General features: G+C 42.1%; 1 protein-coding gene across 1 annotated transcript in view; it reads left to right on the plus strand.

The window, feature by feature from the left end:
* DYNC1I1 (dynein cytoplasmic 1 intermediate chain 1) overlaps positions 1 to 19,604 on the plus strand; it is a 216,369-nt gene that overhangs the window by 167,026 nt on the left and 29,739 nt on the right. The window contains exons 12-14 of the mRNA XM_082479264.1: positions 180 to 293; positions 3,114 to 3,247; positions 5,921 to 6,065. Coding sequence (XP_082335390.1) covers positions 180 to 293; positions 3,114 to 3,247; positions 5,921 to 6,065 — 393 coding nt within the window. The remainder of the gene's footprint in view (positions 1 to 179; positions 294 to 3,113; positions 3,248 to 5,920; positions 6,066 to 19,604) is intronic.

A 19,604-nucleotide genomic window follows, 5' to 3' on the forward strand; every position in this document is an offset into this window, starting at 1 on the left:
AAACCAAACCCCAAACAAAAACCCCCAAACAATTCCTATCTGGCAAAAGCTGACTCCTGTAGTTTCCAGGCATTGTATGACTACTTAATCATTCTTTAAAATAACATTAGGAAAAGACATTAGGAATTTGTGAAGATGTCAGAACGGCTCTCTGATTTCCAGTGTTAATGTGTTTTCAGCATCCTGTGTATTGTGTGAATGTAGTTGGAACACAGAATGCGCACAATCTCATTACCGTCTCTACGGATGGCAAAATGTGCTCCTGGAGCCTGGACATGCTCTCAACTCCACAGGTGGGTTTGTTTTCACCTATACAGGCAAAAAAAGCACCTTTGGTAGAGCAAGATACCTGCTTAATGGAACATAGCTCCTAAAAGCCAAAACCTCACGTCCTATACAAACTAAAACCAATGGATGCACTTGAAAGAGTACAGCTTGCTTCCAGCAGTCTCTGCTAAGAGCCAAAACCCATTTCCTTTACCACAAATCATGTAATTATTGTAATACGTTAATACATAGGTCAGTTTCAAGTGAAAATGAAATAATCCATTTTAAAGCACAGCAATTACAGAAGTCGCCTGTGGTATAAATTGTACTTACTCTACAGCGTTGTTTAACAAATATGGACTAGATTGCACTGCTGCTGAACACACCCTAGGCACCATGGGTTTCCAAGGCACGCAGTCAGGAAGCTTACTTTGCCACCTGCCTTCAGTAGCCAAAGCAACAAACAATGCAAATCAAAAGTTTTAGGACCAATTCCTCCCCCCGACCTCGGACTGTTTGCTACTATTGTCTCTCTACTCCCCCTCCTCCTCTCCTTTGTATCAGAAATGAAAGGAAATCCAGGAAAATTTTCCAAACCACTAGTGATTATAATATTGGAAACTAAACAAAGAATCTGATGCTGAAAAAGGTCTATGGAAACCATCTTTTAAGTGTTATCTTCTGGAGTAGTACATTTTCTATTCCAACGCGTCGTTTATTTTTTATAGATGATTTGTCAGAAAAAAAAATATTATTTTTGCTAAGCATCACGGGATCAGAGCTTGTTTCAAAATGCTCATAAAAACTCCTCTTAATGATTCCATTAATCATTCATTAATCATGCATTAATGTGCAATTACTATTGAATTCTTTGCTTTTCAGTGTTGACACAAGAAGTGGGACTCCTCTATCCTAACCTTAGCCATCTAAAAGTTAGGTCCATGTCAAGCCTCAGCTAGTGATTTGGGTTCCCTTTACAGTTAATGTAGAGAAAGACTGGGCGCTTCATGGGGATGAGGACAACTCATCCCATCCCAGTGTGAAATACCATTTCACATATCCTGAGATATAGAACTGTCAAACCTGAGGATGGAAGGGGCTTCTGGAAGTCATCCCCTCTAATGCCCTACTCAGAGTGAGGTCAACTTCGAAGTTAGATCATGTTGCTCGTGCTCACCTGAGGCAACAGTTTGGGGCTGGTAGTTGTGTCCTGGGACTGTGAGAAACCAACACTCTTCTGGAACAGAAGTGGAAGCATCTAAAATGGCCCAGACACCTATGTTTAGGCACCTGAATCCCTTCCCTAGTTTCTCACTTAAACATCAAGAAGATAAATCCCACCCTTATGTATTCAATTACTGGAATACTAAATTCTGAAGCAGAGATTTGTGAACATCTCAGTTTCAGTACTTCATCACTCAGATGGAATTTCCCAGCTCCAAAATTGGCTTTTGACAGGTATGGGAACACACCCCACATTATGCTGAAGTTTGGCGTATGGTTCACGGTGATCTAGAAATGAAAGGCACAGGACTTGACGTCAAGCTACATGCCATAGCTTTAAATTGGGAGGAGTAGAGCACTGCTGATGTGTGTTAGTCTGAAACTTTCTGAAGACACAGAACCAGAGCACTCATGTACGGCCATGGTGTAGGTGCTGGGAGGAGAGAGTCCACCGCAGTATCTGGCTGTGTCTCCACAGAGACACTAAATGATGATCTCACCCCAGAAGATTTTCACAGAAATATATGGTCCGCAGGTGCTCTGCCAATGCATTTTCCAGGTCTTATTTTGCCTTTTTAATATAACCAAATGTATTTCAAAGAAAAGTATAAATCAAGCAAAAGTATTTCCCTGTGGATTTGCAGCCCTCTCCTCTCACAGGGATGTCCACTTTCTTTAGCTACAGCAAAAAGCCCTTCTGAGAAAAATGCGACAGGCTTTGGCCCTAGAAGAATAGCGACTTAGGCATTTTAAGCATAGAAAACGTACCCACTTAAATAGCTGAAAATGAAAATTGCTAAATCATTCAGCTCCTTTGTGGATTCTTGGGTTACACCATTTAGGCTGCACAACCAAAAAGTTTAGATTTGAGCAAAATCAGTTCAAAGCATACACATCTCGCAACGGCCACAAACTGTTCATGCTGGTTGTACTTGCAATAGCAAAAATGGGCATGCTGATTTACTTTGAAATATAGCTACCAAATGAAAAAAGAAAATATGCTTGCTGGTTTGTAGCTTGATGGTGGAGTCTAGAAGGAATGTTTATGGTTACCTCAGAAAATCCCTGAAAAACAATGCTTAGAATGGCAGTAGTGGCAGGACCCCAAGTTTTTAATTTTGTTCTGCAAAGAGACAAATGGCACAGTCTGAAAAATGCTTCAAGTGCACACAATATTACATGTGTTACCTGACAAACAACTGATTTCAAAAATGTTTGTAAATAGAAGGGTATTGCATCTTTTATTAGAGCTCAGGGCTGGCAAGTGTAACCATTAAGGTATTATCTTTACTTTCTGCACCATTAGATTTTAAATTCTCACCTGTCATCTCTGCCTGATTTAGGACGATGTAGCAAAGACCAGTGCTTTCCAGCCGCTCTCAAACATGTGACAGACAGCGGCGGGGATGGCAGGAGCAGTGCATCCTAGTTTGTGACATTGCATCTTCTCACAACGTCCTATGTAGAAACAGAAGTCCTGTGGCTGGGTCAAATGATTTCTTCTTCCCCTCCTGCTACCCTGTGTAACACTAAGAAATGAATCGGAAAAAAAAAAAAAAAAAACACCCACACAAACAAAAGGACAATTGCAGAATAATAATAACAAAGACCTGTTTTGGTAGGAGAGCATGGAGCTGGTGTACAATAAGTCCAAACCGGTGGCGGTTACAGGAATGGCTTTCCCAACCGGAGACGTCAATAACTTTGTCGTTGGCAGTGAAGAGGGAACAGTCTACACAGCGTGTCGTCATGGAAGGTGATGTTCAGCATTTTGTTCTCAGATAACATTGTGTACCTATATTGGTGTGAGGTAGCCAAGTGTGTGTGGAGAGTGTTTCATGTTTTTTCTCTTGGATCAACGGTGTCTGTACTACTTTGCACAACTAGAATAGGAGTCGCCTGACTTTGGGCATCTCTGCTACAGCCTGTCATACTGGGTTAGTTGCCCCAGGCTCCCTGTGTAGTTTGGGTTTGATTTCCTTTACCTTTTTCAGACATCTCCCCGAAGAAGAGATGACTGGGACCTCAGAAATGCCTCTTTCTCACCCATGAGGTGAGACAGAGGTCTAGACAGCTAGCTGAGATGTAAGTATCTAGGTCTGGGCAAGTTGAATCACGCCCTAGAAGACAGTTTTGCTGCAGGGTAATCAGGCCTAAACCACTCATAAGAGATGGTAATCCACTTAATTTTTTACCATCCTCAGCTCCATCTTCAGTCTCCACAGGCATTATCAGAGAAAAGCCACCATGGGCATTCATGCACCTGAGAAACAGAGCACATGTCCCGATGCACGGCCATCCTGCGCTGGGTATTCCCGCGCAGCACTGCAGGCTGCATCTGCACAGCCGGGCCGGAGACTGAGCCCTGCTGGCCCCTGCTCTCTGCGGGCAGTTTGGACATGCCCACCCTCTCCAGGAGGCTGAGAGGGTTTTGTTGTACAGCCAGGAGCCGTGCCACACCGTTTGCCCTCAGTCTGGGCTTCCGCCTGGTTTATTTGCTAACACAGATGTAGCCGCAGTGTGCCGCACGGGTACGTGAGCTCTGGCTGATCTGCTCCCATGACTGGTACCCTGTGCTCCCTCCCACACAGTGGGCATATCCCTTCCTCACATAACCCAGGCTGTAGTTTAATACTTCAAGTTCCTTATTTTGCACCCTGTAAGTCTACAGGATGCTAGCGCATTCTGTTAGCTTCTGGTAGTAGTTTCATCCTCTGGGATGCCTGAAAGTCTTTTGTAAAGAACAAACTTTTTTCACTGATAGATTTAAAGCTCACCCCCACACTCCAATAGTTTGCAGTATTATCTGAATTCATATTTTATCATGTTCTGTGTTTCTGTTGACCAAATAGACATCAATACACTGGGTTAAGATTGCACTTCTACTACACGTTCCTAATTCTGTATAAATACTGTTTTACATATATGTTGTTCAATATAAATTTTATTTTAAAATATTTTTATTTTAGTCTGGTGGCTGACAGTATTGCAAAATTGTGTCTATTTAGGCATTATACTGATAGGTTGTGTGGTGGCTGATGGTTTGAATTAGTCTTGGTTTGCTGGGATAAATGAAACACGCCCACGGGCATTTCTCACTTCTGATCTTTCAGGCATGCCTGGTTTGTTCCTCCCAAGAGCAGGAAGGTGCCAGATCCTCTTGTTAGCCCACCTTTTTAGCAAACCTTCTGCTGACCATCAACAAACTCACTCCTTTTCAACTCATGCCTGTCTTTCCCAGAGCGTTTTGCTCTCGAGCCCATTTTATTTCCAGAGGCTCCTGTATCCTTCAGCCCAGCACAGTGAAGAGCCAAATGTTACTCTGGAAAAAGGTGTGTCAAAGCACAGCAGATATACAAGGTGTTCTCAGCACTCCAGAACTACTCTTATCCCACCGACTACCTGGCGGACAGCTGGGGATAAAATCAGAGGTGTGCTTTGTACCCAGCACTGCAGAGGCACTGCAGAACTCAGCCCCTGCTCCAGCATGTGCTGTGAGGGCTGGAAGGGGAGCCTAAGGGAGGCCACACTGTCATGGTCAACAGGAGAGGTGAGAGGACACCATGCTTGCAATATGAGGGATCAATTTCCTCCAGTGCAGCTCCTCATCTCTTTGGATACGCAGTATTCCCACTGGCTCCAGACTGGCAGCCTTGTCAGAGCTGTGGCTATTTTTAATGTATTTTCTTCCATTGGCAATTTTTCTGTAATGTAACTAAAAGGGTAATTTCATGATTCCCCTTTCTGCATACACTGTGAGACAGGACTGACAACTGATCTGGCATCATTTGCTTCCAGGAAGAAGAAAACTGTGCAGGTTCTGTCTTACACAGCGTTGTATTTTTCCTCCCTAATAGCTATTCTAGCCTCAGGCCGACGAAATGCACATCTTCCTTTGTTCAAAGTAATGACTGCATGATACCTGATCACAGGAACAGTTCCTTCACTTTCTGTGAAAAACGATTTGCTTCCTAGTGACTTGATTGACTTCTGTGGAAAGTTATTTTAGATATTTAAGAGAAAAAGAATTGCTCGTGATAAGTCATTAATATATTTGCATTTTTATTTTAACAGTTATTCCTTGTGATAATGGCTTACTCAGAGGCATAAGCTATAGTATAATTATAATTTAGAATTATTTTATAATTATACATAAATGTTATTTCAAGCTACAGTAGTAGACAGCGTATGTAAAAGTGAGTAAGGCAAGCCTTCAGAAGTAAGAGAAAGTCTCCCTGTGCGGGATCCTGAGCATTAATTGTGCCCACAGCAGTAAACCTCTGCAGGCAAAGGCCTTACTGAAAGGAAAGAGATTTACAGATTAAATGGAACTTTAAAAGGAAACGGGAACCTAAGAGTAAAGAAAAATTATGTTAAATCACCAGATGTTAAATCTCTCTCTGAATGGAAATGTCTCCTCTTCCTGCAGTAAAGCTGGCATTGGTGAAATTTTTGAAGGCCACCAAGGACCCGTCACAGGAATCAATTGTCACATGGCAGTGGGTCCAATTGACTTTTCCCATCTCTTTGTCACATCATCATTTGACTGGACGGTCAAGTTGTGGACCACAAAGGTGAGAAATCCGACCTGGGATGGGATGAGTAATGCTACTTGTGAACATGCTGTTGTCAGAAATATTTCAATATTGTCTATATCAAGCCCTAAGAATCAATTAATTGAAAGGCTGTGCTTAGAATAGACGTAGTGATAAAATTATAAGTAAAATATATACCTAGTGTAACTGTGTCAACCATATTCGCCTTGGAGCGCACCCTGCCCTTTAAAGGTAGCTTTAGCTGGCCTGTGCTTCATTATTAACCCCAGTGCTGAGCAATTTCACTAGACAAGGAGATGTCTTGTACCACAAGTCATCAAACAATCCATCGGGCACTCCCTGTGCAGGCTAATACTGTGCACCATCGTGGTGCAGCAGCAGGAACACTTTTGTCTGATGAAGCAACAGGGGAAGCACACGTATGCAATCAACATCACTTGTGAAATTCATTGCTGTAGGAGGTTGTGATAGCCAAAAAGCGTAAATTGTCCCAATGACATCAGACACTGATGGCTGTAAGCAGGGACGAAATACATGCTGGAACTCACATTCATGACCCCTGTGGATCTGTTGCTGCCTACTCTACGTACATGTCCCTGTGACCACTTACAGGAAAAGCACTGTGAACAACAGAAATTAACCTTCACCAATCCTGTGAAGGTTTGAAACCCCAACACCCTTTAGAACTGTATGAATATAGGGTAATGACAGCATGAGTAAAAAACGTGGGACAGACTAAACAGACCAACCTGTTCCATCATACAGGCTGAGTAAAACAGAATGAGAGATAAAATCCTAATTATATGTCATCTAAACAGTTATTTTTGTCATACACCAGAGAAGAGAACCGCCTTCCAAATGCCAGGCTTTTGTCTTAACCATGTTTTTATGCCTGTGTTTTGTTCACATCTTGAGCTGCACCCATCAGAGATCCAGTATTGGAAGCTGACCCCAGTCAGGAAGTATCTCAGCGTGTGTTCCTCCAAGACATCAGGGCTTGGAGATGTTGAGACAGATGCACAGCAAATGTAAATACAAAAGTGATCAGAAGGGCTCATGTGACAGCCTTGTGCTGGAAACAGAAGCACAGTTACCTAGACAGTAATGTGAATCAGCCTCCATAGTAGCTCCACAATGCAGTTGTTAATGGCCTGATCCAACATGTGTGCTAATTAACAGGTATCTTTTCTTGATCAACAGTGACCACAGCTGTTGGTTTTGTCTTGAGCAGCACATTTTAGGAAATTCATTACCTAATTCATTACCTAATTCACATGTAACCATATACATCAGTGGACCCAGCCTTAACCAGTGCAGAAGTGGTCCTGGATAGTGGTCGTGGGCAGGCTGGAACAGGTCTGGGATGGGTCCTCGGTGGTAAACATTAGAAAGGGCTGCAGGATAACCAAGGTGTTAGCTGGTTGGGGCTGCCTAGGCCGTTTGGTGTCTGAAATAAGGGAGTCCTGGAGAGTGGTAACTGGTGGCAAGGGAATATTGAAGGGTTTAAGCTGAAGCTGAGTAAGGGGAAAGGAATTTGTGGGGACTGGGGGGAGGATGAAAGGCAGGTACTGAATTCCAAACATACACATCCAGAAAAGTCTAGGATGAGTATCTGACCCTCAGCTTGAGGTTGAATATGGCAATAAGGGGCTTATCCATCTGCAGCCTAAATGAAATTATATTAAGGGACAATAAGGCCCGTTTTTTAAACTCCTGGGATTTTAGAAGTTAGTGGTAACACTAACACAGCATATTTTGGGCACAAAGACACCGCAGTTAACAGTACACAGTTATCCTTGTGGAAGAATTCAGTGCCAAAACAGTTAGGTCAGATTCTGTTCAGTACAGTCAGTTTTCAAAGACCCAAACCATTTAAATTTCTAATATCTATCAAGCTGTGGCTCATCTGGCAAGAGGGTCTTCCTGAGAAAGCTGTTTGACCTAGCTGATATGAGCTGTGACATGCATGTGACACACCACAGCACCACTCAGAGCTGGAAGCCGCCTTGCTGTATTGGATCACTTGCTTTCTTCTGGAGCAGGTTTGAGCAGCAGCAGTCCCAGGCTGATGCACTGCCAGCCACTGCCCTGGGAAGACATCCTCTGAGACATTACACAAGTTCTTGAACTGTCACGAATGTTTTCTTTTTCTTCCAATTTGACTCCAGCAGAAGTTTCTTTCCATACTGTCTGGATAATTCTCTTGGCTGGAGCTATTACATATTTCAAGCCTTCTTTGTTCAGTTCCCATAGTCAGGGCCTGGTCAATCAATGGGCTTTAAATAAACCCATTGGCATGTTTTATTCTCTGAAAAAAAATAGCAGATTGATACGAAGCATTGAGTGCTACTGCTGGTTTATAAGAGTTTACTCAGTATTGTTTTATTCCTTTGGTTTCTTATTTGTAAATTTAATCTCTCTATCAGCATCCAAAGCCATATTGCTTTCCTGCTTCTACCAGTGTTGTCTACTTAATCCTGTGCACATTATCCTCTTTGGTCATGAAATTCAATTCCTTTCTGTTTCACAGGTTCAGAGTCAATGTCCAATTGTAAAGTGAACCATAAAAGCTCTGTGTTTCTATTGTCTATTGATGTTGTCTAGCACCCTGGGGTGCTTACAAGAAAAGCACTTTCATAGCAGGCATTTGACTGATAGATTGAAAGCACCATCTCCCTTAAAAACTCTGGCTTGACATTTTATAATCTGTTTTTGTGGTTAACACATTTTCTATCCAAAGGCAGTTCAAGCAGGTGACTGAGAATAAGGTTTTCACTAACGGAAGAATGAAAGTTTTGTAGATAACACTAATACAAGGTTCACATTATCACCCATCACGTTAGCCAATAATTAGATCCCTGGGTGCACAGTAAGCAACCAGAAGCAACAGGAAAAGAAAAGGAAGTTGCAAAGATCATCACTTGATAGCCAGGGCATTACCTGGTTCCTGATGAAATCAATCGGGCTTTCAACTTGAATTCATGTTACACCATGCGAGCAAGGCTTGGATGCAGAGCTGTCAAAGGGAAGTCCTGATGTGAAGTGTCTGCAGAGTTCTGCCCTTAATTAGGTATTGTCTGTATGATGCTTTGAAGAGGTAAAGTGCTAAGTGGAAATGCTAAGTGTTGTTAATTAATTAAGCACTAATCCTCATGAACAAATAGCATGAGGTTAAATAATGAAATGTAAGTATTGTTATTACTACAGCAATTGCTGTTTGGAGTGCAAATTTTTAGATATTGTGTCAAAGGACAGGAGCTAGCTTGGAATTGTTAAAGCTTAGCAAAGCATACGCTAGTTTCAGCTAAAGCCTAGAAGATGGCTTGTTTGCTGCTGAGGGAGTTAATAAAGGTCTGGATAGAGAGCTCGATTTTGTCAGCTTTTTCTCCTTTATCTCTTACCCTTCCATTGAGGGGAGGTGCTAACAACCGTGGTTTTTATCTCTTACGTTTATGCCTAAGTCACGGTCAGATGGGAAGTTGACTAGAAGAGAGACTGGAATAACTGTAACAGCATTGCTGTATCCCCATCCATGTTTATCTGCCTCTTTACCTAATGTTTAAGTAACAGTAGTGAGTGCCATAATCAGAAGGAGGGACAGAGGTGAGTAAACTGGTAGTAGGACCACCACATAACCATTAGCAACGACTAATTGAGCCAGAGGACATCTGGCTCAGTGATAGACTGCCTGCTTTTGTGTCACTGCTCAATTTTGCCTTACTAGCACATGCATCAATGGTAGCTTCTTCCTAGTTCCTCTCCTTTGTCTTCTCTTTCTTATGCTCTTCACATGATGCTCTTCTTTTTTTGGTGTCCTGTGTTGTTCCAGACTGCAGTCTGTTGTGCTTTTTGAGAAACCACAGTTTAAAAAGCAAAAATTCACATTTCTATATGTGCCTTTCTGTACCTTCAATATTTTATGCCCATCTGTTTGCAGATTATCTTGGTATGACGCAGACCTCCTGACTCTTGGAGTTAATTATTTTACCTTGCACTTTCATACCTTCGTATAAGCATATAACTTCAAACTCCTCTGGTTCTAATGTGGTCTAGAGGTTGAAGAACATCTCCTCAGAGGTCAAGCTGAAGCCTATCACTAGAACAATGCAAAGAAGGATGTGGTGGTGGTGGTGGTGTTGCTAAAGATAGGTACGTCTATCCCTTCCCACCCCACCTCCAATCCCCTTCCCCAAAAGCCTGGCTGATAGGATCTGATAGGATCAACTTGATAGACCAAACTTACTATGATGAAAAATGGTGTAGCAGAATGAATCAGAGTATTACATGGTTGTGTGAATTAGTCACCAAGAAAACAATAAACTCACAAATGGGCAATTTTTAAAGTTTACTAAAATAACAGGGTCAGGTCGTCACTTTTTTTAAAATTAAGGACTGACTATTTTTACATTACAAATACCGCATATCAAGATACCTGGTTACTGGCTCAGATTTTTTTCTAGTATAATTTCAATCACCTTAAGTGGGTGAGCAAGAGCCTCTTGTGTTCTAGATAGCATTGTCTGAAGTTAAAGAACCAAATAGAAGTGTAGTCAAACATATAGTCATGATAAAAGGACAGTAAACTTAGTGAACTATTACAACAACTTGGTGAATTCTCCCTCATGAAAATTGTTTTAACTGTAATTGGAAATGCTGGAGTCAATGACTTGTTGTAGCAAGGTCCCACGGCAGGTGATAAGAGTGGATCACAGATCAGAGACACTGATGTTACTCGTTAATGGTATATAGCATTTCCCTGTCTTACAGAAGATATTCCTATTCCTGTGAATATGCAGTTACTTACAAGGATTGTAGGAACTCCAAAAGAGTATCCTGTAAGCCAGTGGTTTGGGCACCAAGCCACGCTGCAAAGGTCTGCCTGAATAGGACTGGAACATGTGTCTTGCCTAAGGGGAGGAAATGCTGTGATGATCTTGCCATTTTGCTCTGAGCTGTATCTTGTGCCTATGAACAGCTCCGGTTTCACTGAAAGTAGGATCTTCTCAGAGTAAAGCTTTGATTTTAATGTGCTGACACTTCCTGATGAAAACCAGTTTTGTCCACTTGGGGCCAGCCCTACTTCTCCGGTTTGTAACAGGATCAGACTGGTCTCCAGCAGTGAAATGGACTGGTGAAATGCAGAGGTTACTCATGTACCTTATCTTGCATACACTCAAAGTGTAGATGAGAGCCGGACTTAGTGAAATTTAGAAAGCATCACTACTTTCAGTCTTGAACCTGTTCATTCTTAATGTTATTTTCTAAGCTTTCCTAAATTCTTTGGGCCATATTCAGTCTTCTCACATTAGCACATGAGATATTTTAGATGACTCTTACTGCATATGAAGTAGGATCCTCCTGGGTCCTTTATTATTATGGGCTTCCATACTTTGGTTTCTTATGCAGCCACTGGAAAGAAGTAATTGCAATGCATACATTAGACATCTCTTGGAGGTACCACCATTACTTCCCACCACTGACTACACAGGAGCCCAGGTCTGGCAGATAATTAGTTGTTGTAGCTTTTGGTGGCTTTCTTGCATCTGGACAGCCTCAGGTTGTGTCTAACCTGGCAGATGTAGTGGCACATCTGAGCTCCTGGGTCTGTCTTCTTATTCTGGCTTCTCCTAAACCACCACCAGGAAGGAATCAGCCTCTTTATCCAACACCACACACACAGAGCTATACCTTGATTCTGCAGCCAGAAAAGCTACGATACAAGCAGAAGACAGCCAGACTGTGCTCTGACCAGATGCTAAACCAAATCATAGGGGTGTCAGGACCTCTGGCTTTTTGCACATACCACCCCACTGAATCTGGATGCAATCTGCATCTGTCTCTAGTGCCATGGTGGGTGATCTCAAAGGGGCCTGGAGAGTTTAGGGAGGCATAAGGAATAACATCAAGAAGAGAAAGAAGAAAAGAAACAATGTACTGTGAAAGAAACCAAAACTTTAGTCTATTTCAGAAGTAGGTGGACTGAATACACACAGCTCTGACTATTTTCTTGTCTCCATGTCTGTCGTATCCTTTACTAATCCCTCCCTCCCATCATTGATTTTGGTGGGGCTCAAATGTCTATCTCAGGGGATGATTTAAGCCCTTTTATTTTGGATACCTGGCTAGAACCTCCCCCTCCCTCCCCCCCACCGCTGCATCACAACATGGAGCTCCTTCTTGACTCTGCTCATAAGGCAATCACCTTCCTTTGACAATGCTGCATTTTCTCTTTGATAAAAGCAATTAAATAATCTGATTAATCACTGTCCAAATGCTAATTTTATCTGATTATAGGGAAAGACAAAGGGTGATAAAATAGCATGCTGGATTTCATGGAAACGGTCTCTCTGTGGTGTGAGTTCAGAATTTTGAGTTTTGTCCAAAAACAAGGCAATGAATGAATTTGCTTCAGAGCTCACTTTCTGTCAAAAGGCCAAGCTGACTTGGGGAAGAGGGTGGAGTTGCCTGTTCAGACAGGATTTTTTTAGTTTTTGCCCTTTACCTCTGGAGCCAGAGGTCTGGCCCTCATCCAGCAGTACAAAAAAGAAGATTATGGTATTTTCTAGGTAATTTTAAAGAGCAAAACCAAAGTGAAGTCAGGTGGCTTGAAATCAGCCCCAAGTTCTTCACATGAAATGTCTCTCATGATTTTGGTTTTCGGTGTAGCCATATTTGAAAATTGATAGGAAAATATTCTTCAGCTGTCCGACACACTTCATTTACTCACAAGAACCACGCTGCTTCTTTGTGAAACGTTTCATAAAGAATGGCGCGCACACACACACATAAAAATAAAACAGTCATCTAAAGTACCGAGGCTGTTCTGAAAAACTCAGTGGGCTGAATGCTATTTCAGAAAACCCGAACATAAATCCAGCTGTAGCCAGTGAAAGCTTTATTTGCACATAGAAAGCAGAACTGGATTTCAGGAGCTCATATAATCTGTACAAAACAAAGTCGTGATTCCTCTTTCCCCTGAAATCAAAATGCAAACCTCCCACTGACTGTGCTGTTGCCAAATTACGCTGGAGGATTGGGCTCGCATGTAATAGTGAAACATTTCAGGAAAATTATCAATATAAAAAGTCCAGGACTTCTTCCCTAATGGAAATCTTCTCCCACCTGCTTCATGCAGTCATCCTTTCTCTGCTATGTGACTGACTTCTGTTATCAGTTAAAAAAAAAGGAACTGTATTCAAAATCCTAGAAGATGGAGTTCTCTTCAATTAGCCTCAAAATCACTGCCTGCTGACCCATGAAAACTCTGTGGGCATCCTGGTGGCAGCAGCTACAAATACTAATCTTGACTGTTGAGCAGACGGTGCTGTAACATCAGGCCGCGTCAGCTGTCCTGCAATGTTCCCCACGCCCCTGCCTGCTCTTCCTGGCAGCTGGAACGGCAGCAGCAGAGTCGCCTGAAAGCATAGTAATTTGCCAAATCCACATGCAATGCTGGGCTGGGTACCCTGTGATGCAGCAGCATTTTTGACTAAAAAGAAAAATTCGATTTTCAAGGGCCTCATACTGAATGTTCCCATCAGAGTCACAGGGGTGGGAAACAACCCCCTGAAACCACAGCTACATTATCCCGCTCCCCTCCTCACCTCGCAATTTGAGCTAAACTACCTCTCTTTAACAACTTGAGGCCCGAAGCAGGGAGATCAGTCCCATTGACTCCAACAGGAGTACGTTTGAGACCTAAGTGTGTGCCGCTACCTCTCCTGCATGACAGGAGAGCACTAGCACAGTCATCCAGCTTCTCCCAAAGCATCCCACTCACTCTCGAGCTTTGCCTCCTGTTCCCACCTATGTGGGATTTAAACAGGGAGTGACAACTGGAAGTAGAAGATCAAATCTGTGCTTTTTCAGTGTTTCCTCTGACCAGGATTTGGTGATTCTTCCAGCCGTCTAGCAAAACCATACCTGGCTCGTATTTCTTAGCAAGTCCCCCGAGTGCTTCTCTGAAAAAAATCCAGGAATATAGTAATACAAAGGCAGGAGTATGAGCTACAGAAACTCTGAATCAGTTTGCTAGGCAGGGGCAATAAGACCTTATATAGTGTTTTTGGCTTCTTAAAAGAAGAAACTGAGCCACCTTTAGAAGTAGGTAGAAATTCCAAAAGCAAATGATAGTATTTCTAAAGAAATCTCGTGACTGAAATGCATAGAAGGATAGGAAGAAGTGCTGGCTTACTTAAAACATGTTTTAAATAAAAGGTGGAAAACTTGATTAACATTTAGCAATGAAGTCAGCAGTCTGAGGAAATACAGAACAAATGGCAAATACCTGTACAGGCTTCTCCACTGTTGCTATCCACACTACATCCAGCTTAGTGTGGGCGAGTGGGGTGGAAGGTATTAAACCTCAAGCACTGGAAACCTGTAGGCACAACTCTGGAAAGTGTGGGGTAAGAGGGGCTCCAGACTGGGAATGAAACTGGATGATCTAAAACACAGAAACAAGCATACACCAGCCTGGCCAGTAGGAACTGAGAAGAAGAGCTATCTGGGGAACGCTGTCCTCCCTGGTGTCTCACTATAATACAGTCTGCATGTTATCTTCTTCATAAAATCTTTCTTAAGCCTGTTTTGTAGAGTTTCAACGCATTACATACCTTCTGATGTTTGTAAAGTTCATTAGTTCATCTGTCGCAAGCAGATATCATTAATTCATTTAAATTTACATTAGATATCAAGTAATACACATTTATATCAGACTCACTGAAAATAGTTCCTCGGCTAATATGCAGTGGTGAAGAGGCATGCCAGACTTTCTGCTTTTTTTTCTTCAGAAAATAAAAAGGTCTTTTTCCATCAAGTAAGTGGAAAAGCAGGGTACAAGAGAGCTGGAAGACCAAAACGAACTGAAGTCTAGCAACACAGCCTGAAGGTGTCGCATCTCTGCAGAGGACTTAAACAGTTAAGGAGGATTAACCAAATAAGCAGTTTACCTGTCAGTATAGCTTCCAGGCTATCTCCACAGACCCTGAAAGCTCTGCTGTCTGACTTTCTGACACTCCTGAAAGTCAGGTGATGTCTGACTTCCCAAGTTCTTTCATTTATTTTTTTCCCCATGCCACAGTATTAGACATTAGGATCGGTTCTCATTAAAACCGCCTGTGCCAATCATCAAACCTTTTTTCCTTTGCTTCCTTCTTGTATGCTCACCCATGACGCTTTGACTTTGAAGGAAACCACAAAAATGTAATCATCATGTTATCTCCAGACTTGGTCTGTGCTCAGAGCCCCTTTCTTTTCAATCTCACCCTTGTCCCCTCCTCCACCTATAATAATTCCCACATGTTTATGCAAAAATATTGGACTTTCTTTTATTATTGGCAATTAAGAGAGGCAACAGTTTCAGCATCTCTGCAAGAACAATCATTTCTAAAAGTGAACAGTTTTCTGCCTTGACTTTCTGCAACTTTCAGGGTGCCAAAAACCAATCAGCATAGTAATACTACAGTACTTAAATAAAACAGGGCTGTGAAGAGCATAGGGATCATTTCCACACTCATTTCTTTCCCTCTGTTGTTACCGAATCTAAACATGAAGCCTGTTCCTTTGCCCAAAAATGCAGGTTAGACTTGATTCAGTTACCTAATAATCATCTGACAGTGAGATAACACAACACGTACCTAGGTCATAGCCCGGTGAAATGTCCATTGAGCCCCAGAGGGTCAGCTGTGATTCAGCACTAAATCTGACTGCCAGAAAGAATTTAAAGACAGGTGAAGTTACTCATGTAACTCAATTTAGGGCACCTCAGTTAGCCAGTGACATTAGGTGGCTAAAGCTGAGGAGTGTAAACATCCCCCTTTTGCTTTCCCATTGCCATGGTTGAAGGTCTGGCTAGTCCTGGAAAAAGTGGAGCAGACTGCAAGTTGTGAGTTGTATAGTGTCGGGGTCTGTGGGATAATGATACCCTTCGGGGAGAATGCGGACAGGCTTTGCTGAGCCGTCAGCAATGTACCACCTGTAACTGGCGCCTCTGATTTATGGCATCTCATAACAGTTCCTGGGATTGCTGTAGCTTTTAAAAGCTAGCATAATCTGAATCAAATCGAGTCCCGTAAGTATAGTATTAAAGTAGGAAGTATTGGATTATTCTAAATTATCATAACTATTCAAAAACAGATTTGGGAGAAACATGGCAGTCCAGAATTGGCAAAATTCCCACGGAGATCAATCAGTCTGAATAAAAAACAGGGCCACTGACTCCATACAAATGGAGAACACGACGGGATACAAGGGTAGATAGAGCTTTATATGCAGCAGAGAATTTACTCCCCACCACAAGAGGTATGGACAAGTAACCCCACAGAGCTAACAGCTGGTGTCCCAGGAAGGAGACCATTGAAGGAGAAAAGGTCAAGACCAGGATAAAGCTGACTAGAGGAGTATTTGCCTCAAAATTCCCAGCAGCTTTTAGCTTCCCCTTATACTGTCTGCATCTTTTGGGTTGGCCTAGCTAAGTGGCATGGTCAGAAAGGAAAAGATGAACCTGGATTCAGCAAAGTAGTAAGATGTCTCTCAAGGTGAAGGAGACTGGGCCTGGCAGCTAGGGTCTATAAAACAATGAAAGAGCTCAGATCGTAACCTGACTGTAAGTCCCACACCCTATGCTCTGTCTCAGTTTCTTTTGCATCCCTCTGGTCAGTGTGACCGGGATGGGGACACCTGGTCCAGTGGGAGGTGTCCCTGCCCACGGCAGGGGGGTTGGAACTAGATGATCTTTAAGGTCCCTTCCAACCTAAACCATTCTATGATTCTATGACACCATAGCACTTGCATTAATAACGACAGCAGAGTTTCGCTTCCGTATGTGTTATCTATTCTGGAAGAGATGTCTTCCTTTGACACCATTTTGTAGGTTTTATGTTTTTTTAAAGAATAAAGAGTATTTATAGAATATTTATACAATATTTGGTCCCATAGGTCCCCATAGGGACCAAATTCATAGATTCATAGAATGGTTTGGGTTGGAAAGGACTAGTTCCAATCCCCTATTCCCTGGTTTGTTCAAGGGCCAGAAACAAGAGCAGCCACTCTGCTCAGGACCACTCCGGCTCTGCTCTTTCCAAGTGCCTGAGAGCCAGAGCTTGAGCCTAAACAAACACATCAGCTTGTTCAGAAAGTTTCTATGCCAAGGACTAATGAATCTGTTTTATTTGCTGCACACCTAGAAACATCAAATTGGCTTGAATCAAGTTATAATACCGCTCAACACTCATGTCTGCTGTTAGTACAGCATGAGCCAGAAGTACAGGTTTGGCTTATTGTCCTTAGAATGGAAGACAATGGAGTGGAAAGAAAGAAGGGGAGACAACAGAGTATGTGGTGTCACCATACACCTGTACTGCTGAAGGTACAGTCTAGGGAAGTACCTTTAGGTGGAGCTGACACCCACAGAAATTGTGCCAACCTGTAAAACGCTCCTTTCATGAAACAGGCAAAGCCAATAGCTTTTTCCCTGGCTTTTCAGAAGTCAGATGCTAGTTAAAACCTGTGGATACGTATACATTCCTGTATATGGATAATTAGCTACTTTATGTGTGGCGCCTCTTGGATTAAAGAAAATTCTTCTATGCAAATAAGAAGTGGAATAGAGTGGTCAAATTTATATGTGGAAAAAAGCAACTCTTATATAAATATGTAGTAGTTATTTAGGGGAATTTCTTATTTCATAGACAAGTGCTAATTCCTAGACAGCTCCCATGTATTTAAAATGTTCGCTCTGCATTGTTCTTTTAAACAATGCCTGTATACAAACACTGAGGGTGAACAATAGATTATGACGACATGGTTAAATAAATTAGGCAAAACCATGCATCCTGGGGTTGGCTTTTTCAGTTTTCCCACTAAATGCTCAAATCCTGTCTTACTGAAATCAATGGCAAAACTTCATTGATTCAGTAGGGCCACATTTTCACCTCAAACTCCCCTTTTCAGTAATAAGTAGATTTGGCCCAAGTTTGTCTGAAGATACTGCTTTAAACTATTTATTCTGTTCTATTGAATAACAGAGTGGGTTGATATTTAAGAATGAAAGCTCATCAAGTTTAAATTTCAGTTGTTTTATAATAATAGCCATATGTTAGTTATAGATTGTGTAAGTCTGAAGTTTTGGTAATTTAAAACTGCTTTAAAGTGACCTTTACACGGTTCCACATTTCAACATTTTCTAAAAGTGGTTGGTATCAGTCCTTACTCATAAATCCTTACATTAAAAGAATCTGCATGCCTGGGCCCTTAGTTACAAGGCTTACAGTAAGGAAGTCCTGCAAACATTTACATACACACTTCACCTTACAAATGGAGTCTTCACAGTGAAATCAACGTAACTGCTCTCAGTGGGCAAAATCAGACCAGGATGAAATGTCAGCTTTTAGAAGAGGTCACTCACTCTTACTGTTGAAGACGGGATGCTAAGCAAGAGAGACCTTCAGCCTGGCTTGATGCAGTCATTAGGTTCTTCTCTAGTTAGAGGGTGCCGGACAAAAAGATATAGTATGGGAGATACTTTATTTTCCCCTACTGAACGCTATTCAAACTGGGAGGGCAGATCTACTGGGGGGGGCTGTAGCTCAGCTCCACTACCACTGCCTGGCGGTGCCATATCAGAGGTCTTTCTCCCCATTTCTCCAGCCACACTGCAGTTGATCTTGCCTTTTGCTTGGGCTGCTCACATGGCTGCAATTTTCTATTTCCTTACAGTGCTCCACTCCCTATTCATCTCCATTCATTTGTGTGTCATTCCTTGCATATCTGAGATCTTTCTCAAAAGCCGTATTATTCCTGTTGTCCAGATTTTCCCTCCAACTTCCTATCTGACTATTTCCACTGTTATGGTAAAGACAATGCACACTGCATATCTGCTATGCTTTTCACCTCAAATACCAGCACTCCCAAGTGCTTTTATTTTGCTAACAGGGAAACTGAGGCACATCAGGTAAAGCTATTTGTCAGAGACTACAGCATGTGAACAGCAAGAGACTCGAACCAAATCTCCTGACCCTTCCTTGTAATGTCTGGGTCTTTAGGCATGAATTGGAAAAAATAAACAGGCAAAACTAAAAGGAGCATTAAAAAAGTGTCACACTCAAAATAAGATCAAAACAGGTTTTGAGATGTTGACAAAAAGGAAATGCTGATTGAAATCTGCCCTGTATTGACTGATATCTTAATAGTCCTCTTACTTCCGTAGAATTTTGTTACTTCTCCCATGGCATTAAATGTTACAGTGGTATATGTGCAGCATATTTCCCACGAGTAAGAAAAATACCAGCCATCTAGCAATCGATCACATTTCCTTTCCCTTTGGTACACTATTGTGTTCAATGCCCTTTTCCAGCATTTAAACGGTTGATGTCTTTGAACCGAAATTAGATGTTTTCAGTGAAAATACTCAATACAGCAGACAGACGTTGTGGATCTGTATGGCCTACTCTAAATGCTGTTTTCCAGCTCAAAGCTGTAAGGATTCACTTGGATATTTCCTATGAAATACCTCTGCCTCTTCAAAAGCTTAGTCTTCATTTGGCCCTCAACCCTGCA

The sequence above is a fragment of the Vanellus vanellus genome (assembly GCF_965231255.1).
Source record: "Vanellus vanellus genome assembly, chromosome: 2".
In the NCBI taxonomy this organism is placed as follows: Eukaryota; Metazoa; Chordata; class Aves; order Charadriiformes; family Charadriidae; genus Vanellus; species Vanellus vanellus.